Source organism: Amborella trichopoda, chromosome 12 (assembly GCF_054954075.1).
Source record: "Amborella trichopoda isolate Santa Cruz 75 chromosome 12, AtrichopodaSantaCruz75HAP2 v2.0, whole genome shotgun sequence".
Lineage (NCBI taxonomy): Eukaryota > Viridiplantae > Streptophyta > Magnoliopsida > Amborellales > Amborellaceae > Amborella > Amborella trichopoda.
Window position 1 is genome coordinate 43,290,237 of NC_142347.1, and position 8,850 is coordinate 43,299,086.

Below are 8,850 nucleotides of genomic sequence, written 5' to 3' on the forward strand. Positions count from 1 at the left end.
TGGGGACCACGGTGACTTAGGGAGGACGCGGGGCCCACGCTGATGTGGCACGCCTCCCCTTGACGCAAAAGTCGGCCGATCGAAACCGGCTCTGATTTTTCTTTTCGGAAAAAGATTTATATTTAGATTTTAATTTGAAAATAATAAAATGCTAATTCATAACTTTATTAGGTTAATTTTTTGTTTTGGGTAGTAATTTACTGTGTTTTTACAATTTTATCTTTTTGGGTGGTGAATGGTGATTTTTTTTGGGGTAGTAATTTATTGTGTTTTCACAATTTTATCTTTTTGGGTGGTGAACGGTGATAAATCACATGAATTTAGGTGAGCAACTGTCCTTCCTTCCTTCACTTTCCATTTCAAAAAAGTGTGAAAATTAAATTCATAAAGCAATAGAGAGAAAAGTGAATTATCAATACAGTACTTGTTAATAAGAGGTAGAGAAGGAGATGGTAGTACTTGTCATGCGAGTTAGTTCAAGTTTCTTCAGGTGGAAGGCTTAAAAATAATAATAAAAATAAATGATAAGTCCAAAACCGTAGAGTTGAAAATAGTGCAAAAATATATCAAGACATATGGTATGGCTCTAAATAAAGAAGAATGACAAATCAAAATTCATATGGCTAACTTCAATTGATTGGAAATAAAAAATAAAAAAAGACGAGGAAGGTGATGATAAAAGCAATAGAGAGAAAATGTGAAAAATTGGCATATCAAAGAGGTAATAGTTGGAGCAAATTTTGGAATTGGGGATGTAGAGATCATTACCAGCGCATCAGTAAGTGTTGACAAAATTAAAAGCCAGATATCATCCCTCGATTATTTACTTGGAGTTTAGCAACGGAGCGCCTCTCTCTCTCTCTCTCTCGAGTTTAGCAATGTAACACACACCTCTCTCTCTCTCTCTCTCTCTCTCTCTCTCTCTTGTTTGCTTTGAATTGTGCAATGCAGTCTCTCTCTCTCTCGGACGGAGACACAAATGCAGCACATGAACCCTAAAACCAACCCTACCCCTCTTCCTCTCTTTCCCTCTAACCCATAACAATTCCACAGTTAATCTCTCTCATACTCAACAATTCTCTCCCTTGTTTACAACGAATCAAACAATAAATGGCTCTCTTCCTCTAACCCAAAACCAACCACAAGAAACGATCTCCTTTCTTCTCTCACATACAAAAGAAACTACAAATTACTTTATCACTAATTACTCCCACTCATGCATTCACCGAGCAAACAACTCTCTCTCTCTCTCTCTCTCTCTGCAAAACTCACATGGAAACCCCCTTCTCTCCCTCTAATGCAAATTTCAGTCAGCAATCACCAAAACCCAACAAAGATTCAGCATTTTGAACATCAATCGCTCGCATCCATGCTCATAATCACATCTCCATTCAAATCCAAACCCATCATAAAAAATCCAATCCACAAACTCCCCCAAAACCTAAACCATACATCCCCTATCTCCACTCTCCCTATCAAACCCCCCATCAAAACTCATTCAACAAGAAAACCAAAAATGAGACAGAGAGAGCGAAGAATAGAGAGAGTTGATTCCCATTCATCATTTCTATCCAACCCCCACATCACCAAAAAAAAAAAAAAGAACAAAAAAAAAAAAATAAAGATGAAAGAAATCTCGAAACCCCAATAACAAGAGTTCCAGCAAAAAAAAAAAAGTCCAAAAAGAAAGGAAAACGGAGAGGCAATTCATTTTACCGTACCGTGTCTCAGAAGAGAGTGCCAGACCGAGTCATTAGAGAGCGTCATGTCGCGCTCTGCCTCGGAGAATGGAGCGGGAAAAGAGGAAGCAACTCGGGCTCAGTGTCCCTGGGTGTGCTCAAAGGAGACGGATGCAAATAGAAGCCCCTCTCCTTCAACGCCCTCTCTTCCTCCGACTCGCTCCCGTGAGCAGAGACTTGACCCGACGACCCCGGGCTATAAACCCCCGACTCAAACGGGTCGGACCCCAATGGCGTGACCGGACTCGGGATCAGCTCTGCTAGAGTAGGCGAAAGCAAGATCTGATTGCTGGGCGATCGAGGAGAGATACCAAAGTTTCTCTCCCCCCTTAGAGAGGTGAGACCGAGTTTGATCTCGAGTTTCCTTATGCTCTGCCGGCGCTCGTGGAGCTTGAAGGCCGAGCGACGGGGCCCAACAGGGTCGGGGGCAGCAGATGGGGCAGCACCGCGGGTGGTATGGCGCGCCGGGACAGTGATCGGGAGCTTCTCAGAGGAGTCATCGGGCCCAGCACCTGTCAGCTTCTGGACCAGCTCTCGGAAGCTCTGCGCATCCGCCTGGACAAACGTTGTCGGGGAGCCCAGGGTCGGGGCCGGCTTCTCCATCTTCTAGAGAGAGAATGAAGATGAGAGCGGGAGACGTTTAGTATTTGGGGGTGAGGGGGGGAGTCATAGAAAGGAGTTTGGCTATGGCGTGGTGTGCATTATTTGGGGGCCTTCTGGTGGTGTTCTGTTTTACTGTAGAGAGAGAGAGAAAGAGTGTGTGTGCGTGTGTCTGTGCGTTGGGGGCTACGAGCCGGGAGGGAGACGACAAGGGCCAAAGAAGTGATAAGCAGTTGTTTATATAGGAATGGAGAGGGAGTGTTTATTGGGTCGACACTCTCTTTCTCTCTCTAGATTTGTTTCTTTCTCTCGCCTTTCTTCTACGAGAGAGAGAGAGAGAGAGCGAGCCAAGAGTCGGAGGAGGGTTGGGAGAGTTGTGAGATGTCTTGTCATCCGACTTAGAGAGAGAAAGAGAGGGGGTGGGGTGACGATTGACCTTACACAGAGCTGGTTGGTCTTCGTCTCATTAGTGCGAGAGAGAGAGAGAGAGAGAGAGAGGTAGAGATAGAAAGGGTCTAAGATGTAGAGAGAGAAACGGTCTAGGTTGAATTTGCTACATAAGTTGGTTGGTGGTCTCGTCAGATACTGGAAGAAACGAGCGAGTGACAAATTAGAGAGAGAAGGACCGATCTTTTTTTTCTTCGGGGTGATTTAGTAGGGAATGACGAGCCCAGCCCTTTTTTTTAAAGATCGTTAAGGGTTTTTTTAATGCGGTAAATGTGAGAATAGAAGTCTAAATTTACAAGACCAGATTCTAAACAATCTAATTAAAACGCACTAAAGAAATTCACTAGAAAATGTTGTTTTCATACTTAAAAATCCTTGGACCAATCACTTCGACCTAAAGGTGAATGGACATGAAAAAAAATAGATTTTAAATTTTAAAAATAATACATCTTGTAATACATTTTTTCATATGGTCAATTTTCAAGATTTTCTAACACGCGGAAAAATATATGTCGGTCTTGCTCACCTTACGCGGCTAGAGATAGAACGATGTGATTTCAGTGATTCGTTGCATTTTGTTAGTGTGCCTTAACGCGTGAGTTAGAGAGAGGGGCATTAGTTTGACGTTGAGGGACAAGAAGTCTGGTTTTTGGCTTGGATTGCAAGGCAATGGGAGAAGTCTGGTTTTGGCTTAGATGGCAAGGCAATGGGAAAAGGGACAGAGGTGCTATTTGTTTAATTTTTGTTGAAATGCTTGGAAGATAGAGATTTAAATTTGTGTTGAAATGGTTGGAAGGGAGAGATTAGATAGGTAGAGCGTTAGAGAGAGAAAGGACTCGTTTGACTTGAGAAAGCGAGGTGGGTCAGGTTTGTTTGGCTTCTAGAGAGAGAGAAAGAAGAAATTACTTCATATGGCGGTGGATAAAAGTGATGGCGCTTGGCCTTATTTGACCTAGACCTGAGGATGTGGGGATGGTCCCATTTGGTTTAAACTTTAAAGGTAGTTGCATTCATTTTCATGTTATATTGTTCACTTAGAGAGATAAAATTGGCCTAGAGAAAGAATTGATTATACGAGTCTAGAGAGAAAGACGTGTTATATAATTCACTTAGAGAGAGAAAATTGGCCGAGAGAAAGAATTGATTATATGAGTCTAGAGAGAGAGAGAAAGAATTGATTATGAATGTAGAGATGGGGGCTTGTTCACACAAGGGTCAGGGAAGAAGTCGATCAATGACCACCAATGATATGGACTCTAGAGAGAGAGGGGGGCTGGTCACGCTTGGTCCATGGGGACTCACTGTAGAGAGCGAGGAGGGATAGAGACCCGAGGAGAGAGATGCGTTTCATATTGGGAAGAGAGTTGTGTGGTGGGGGGTTTAGAGAGAGAAAGTGAGGGGTGTTGTCGTGGGTTTGTGAGATTGGTGGATGAGGGGTGGGGGAGAGCATGGTGAGGGAGGGAGGTGAAAGTTTTTAGGGTTTGTTTATGAAAAGCGGCATTCTTTTTTTATGTTTGTGGATTCCTGGTGGTCACGAGAGCAAAAGCGGCCTTTTTTTTTTTTTTCTCTTTTTTCTTTTTTATTTTTTATTTTGCTTGTTTAATGAATTTTGCGTTGCCTCATTTTTATTTCGGTGAGACGAGAAAGAGAAAGAGAGGGATTGGGAGAATTGTATGCGTACAAAGGTGAATATTAAATTTTGTGAGTGTTGATATGTCCAATCGTGAAGGTTGCGTAGGTTATACGAGGTCCTCTCACTTTCTCTCTCCTCAGTTTATATGCTTTCTCTCTCTAGGAAATAGTCCTAAGCTCTCTCTGTTTTTTTGAGAAATAGTCCTATGCTCTTTCTCCCTCAGGTTATATGCCCTTGGTCTCTAGTCCTATGCTCTCAGGTTATATCTTCTCTCTCTACTCTCTAGTCGTGCTTTCTTTCTCTCTCTTCAGGTTATATCTTCTCTCTAATCGTGCTTTCTTTCTCTCTCTTCAGGTTATATTTTCTCTCTGTTGTGTGTGGAATGTGCTTTAAAATTTATGGAGAGTATGATGCTTAACTGCCCATATATGATAGTGCTTAACTGGCAGCGAATAAAAGAGGAAAATAATAAGAAATGATGAAGTCTAACAATAAACGTTACTTCTTCGAACCCCCACCCCTCCCCTCAATGCCAAGCTCCAACACTATGAAACGTGCTAAACCTCTATTACAAAACGGCTGCATGCTCTCTCTCTCTAACAATGCATTCTTTTTAGTCACAAATGAGTTTCTCTCTCTAACTCCCTCTAGTGAGTGGTTGCCGGCATTTTTCTTTGATTTATGTCCCACCTTAGGCCGTTTTAGAGAGAGAGGCATTTTTCTTTGATTTATGTCCCACCTTAGGCCGTTTTAGAGAGAGAGACGGCGTCTTTTTGGTCCTCAAAAAAAAAAAAAAAAAAAAAAAAAAAAAAAAAAAGGGGCTCGCAATCGGCGGGAACACATGCCCCACGCCTTCTCCGTGGGCGGGCGCTCGTTGCATTCCAAAGCTTACATCTTACTCAACTAAGAATCAATATATACTCATCTACGCCCCCTTTTTCCCTGTCAAACCATTTTCTTCGTCGGTTGAAATTTCTTTAAAGCTTAGGCTTTATGAAAACTAAATAACGCCTCACCTCAAATCTTCATCTTGAAAGCACTTTTCACAATAAAATCTCCATCATGGAGCTAAAATTAATTTAAAAATCAAAAAATAGTACAGACTTTTTGGATCTATGAACAACCATTTTTGGAGTAAAATGGCCTTTCTAGGTAATTTGTTAGAACGGAGTTAAAATCTTAATTTTGTTCACAACCACACTATTCACATTGAGATGATCGATATAAATTTTTTTTAATGAGAGAACTATAATTCTTCGATGTGTTTTGAGGTGAGGCTTTACTTATTTTGATAGGGCTGCAGTCCTATCAAACTATTTTTTTTTTTTAAATTACATTTATATACTAATCTATTATGAGCGTATATATTATGCTCCTTGTGGACCATACTATACATTTACTTTGTCATAAGAAACACTAACCTAGGGAATTTTTTTTTTTTTTTGGAAACTTTAGAATCCAATCATATTATATATATATATATATATATATATATATATATATATATATATATATATATATATATATATATATATATATATATATATATATATATAAGATTTTGAGTTCTACAACATCTAGATCATTCCCTCCAACAATTGGATGGTTCCCATTAAATTTTGAGATGCCCTTTTTCTATTTTAGGCACATAGAGAATGATTAGTATTATTATTATTTTATTTCTTTGAGGTTGGTTGCTGGGCTCTAGAGATCAGATCCCTAAATTTTGATATCTAAAAGATCATCCTAGTGTCAATTTTGCTCAAGGGAGTACACGGACAGTATACTCTTACCGGAGTAGGAAATCTTTTGGCATATATTATCTGACATCTAGAGAAAAAGGGTGAGAAAGCCAAAAGAACTTTGGGTTTGGAAAATGCTATATGGTGTTTCAGAACAATATGGTTTTTTTCAAATGTCTAGTGAAGAAGAATGAGCTTAGAGTGGCTTTTATAATGGAAATAGTCTCTTGTCTTACATTCATGAAACAAAAGAGAAATTGTGAGCGCATGTGCATATTTCGACCTAAGCACATGTTCCATTAACACGCTAAATGGGATATACGACCCATCTAGTGTCGAAGTAAGCCGCCCAACATTTCTATTGATAAATTGGGCGGTTTACAAGCCCATGCCCAAATACTCATCATTTATTGGGTCGTAATAGCTATTTTATTAGGTTAAGACATTATAGTTGTTTAGAATCCACAAACCACTACGACCGATGGACAAAATTTCTTCGAATACTATCTTATTAGTGTCAATCACTATAATTGTTTAGAATTCACATACCATGCCAACTGACGCTCAAAAATTCTTTGAATATGTTTCATATCATTTCAGACTTGACCTAGTCTCTTATTCGAGAATAAAAATATGGTCCACGGGTTCCTTTTATTGTAACTATATTCCTATTTATTTTTGTTTTTTAATTGGTCAGGTACTTTTTTACTTTAAAAATCATTGGGTTGTCACACTAGGAATTAGTTGCAATTACAAATGATATAAATACTATTATCGTTTTAGCTTTACCTATATCAATGGCATATGTTTTTGCACTTGACACAGACTTGTACCAGTGCAGGTTGAATTCCCCATTTTAAGTGTCTCTCTATCTCTCTCTCATTTCTACTCATTCATTCTCAAATACTCTGTCTTCTAGCCATATTTTGCTCTCTCTAAAACGGAATAGACTTTTTCTATCTACCGTCAGGCATCTCTAGTGCATACATTTTGCTTGTGGTTCGGGTCCATAAAATTATGAGACCTTCTGTTTTTCTATACCCTGATAGCAATTTTGCCTATTTCTCTATGGATATTATTCACAACATGCAAAAAAGGGGGACAAATATTGTCTTAAAACACTGAATAACAATTTTGCCTATTTCTCTTATGCATGTTGTTGACCCTATGCAAAAAGGACAAATATTGTCTTAAAAAACCGCAACTACATGCCAAAAATAAGAATGATTTTGCACCGTTTTTGGCCCCTATTTCATCTTCACCATTTCCAATGGTCATAGTGGACAAATGTTGGACAAAGAGATCAAAGATGAGAGAGAGAGAGAAACATCCAAAGCATGAACACATGCATATTCTATAGAGAGAAATTTATGTACCAAAATTTCCTTTCGATCAAATTTCTTAGTCAAAACATTGGATACAGCTCTGAGATTAGGACATTTGACACTGAATTCTTTTGCACCTTTGCATTTGTTTTATTTTATTAAGTTTCTTTATTCCAGAAAAATGAAAAGTTCATGTAAGGTCTCAACCCTATAGTATTAAAGTATACCTCAAACTCCTTTGGAAGAGAGTATTATGTTATTGAAAAATCCTCTAATTGATTTTTTCTACTTTGAAATGTATTGATACAAAAAAAAACAATCAAATCCAAAAATCATATATTAAAAAGAAAGTCTTTAAAATCATGCATTTTGTAATAGTTATCTGAACCGTTTATTTTTAAGATATTCAAGTATTTATAGATCTACTTGATATACAAAGTTTAAAAAATTTGAAGTTCCAAAACTATAGATGAAAATAGATTTGCAAGGCATTATAAAGTTTCTAACGCCTGAACTACATCTCAAGGCAAATTAGTTTCTAGCCCTAGCTTTGGCCGGCCCGGCCCGGCCCTTGTCCCTTTGGAGTTGGCTTAGGCCTGATAGGCCAAGCCTATCCAAAGAGGTCCAGGCCGGCTCTTGCATCGTTAGGACCTAGCCATTTCCAAAAACAAATGACAAAAAAAAAAAAAAAAGGGGCTGAACTAAGGCTCGACTTGCCCGTAGCCCTAACCCAACACTCGGGCCACCCTTTTGTGGTCTAGGCCCTACTTTTTTAGAGTAGGCCAAAGCCCGCTATCCCATTGTCAACCCTAATGTCACCCATCACAACAGAAAAATGTTTAAATAAGGTTGCAACCTCAAACTGTCGAGAAAGGCATGCCAAAAAATCCATCAAAAAATGTTATTTTAATAGTGAAAAAGCCTTCTAACTAATCATTTTGACGTCAAGATGTTAAGATGCGGGAAAAAAAAAAAATTAAAATAACAAAAAATTGTACATCTTATAATATATTATTTGGATCGTCCATTCTCAAAACTTTCACATATCTATAGATCTATTCGAGCTAAATTATTATTTTTAGTTTTAAAGTTTATAATTAATTGTAAACAGTTATTAGGTTATTATTGATATTTCTAACATTAAAATTACATCTTTAACTTTTGGAGGTGCGCCGTAATTGAATCGTTTACTATGGGGTGTGGACGCGGTATGCAAAGGACAGCTAATCGTAATTCCATTTACTGCATGAAACAATAAAAAAATACGGTCACAAAATTGCGGGGGTTATCCGTCAATAAAAACTTGATCAGACCATTTCAGAAATTTCTGCTAAAGTAGGAATATTTTCGTCATAATACAGATT

At 38.5% G+C, this 8,850-nt stretch overlaps 1 protein-coding gene across 1 annotated transcript; it reads right to left on the minus strand.

Annotated features, from left to right (window-relative positions):
• Window positions 1-1,370: 1,370 nt before the first annotated feature.
• On the minus strand, window positions 1,371-2,548 carry LOC18435299 (VQ motif-containing protein 4). The gene has a single exon (XM_006845345.4). The coding sequence runs from the start codon at window positions 2,340-2,342 to the stop codon at window positions 1,764-1,766; it is 579 nt and encodes a 192-aa protein (XP_006845408.1). The 5' UTR covers window positions 2,343-2,548; the 3' UTR covers window positions 1,371-1,763.
• Between the last annotated feature and the right edge of the window lie 6,302 nt (window positions 2,549-8,850).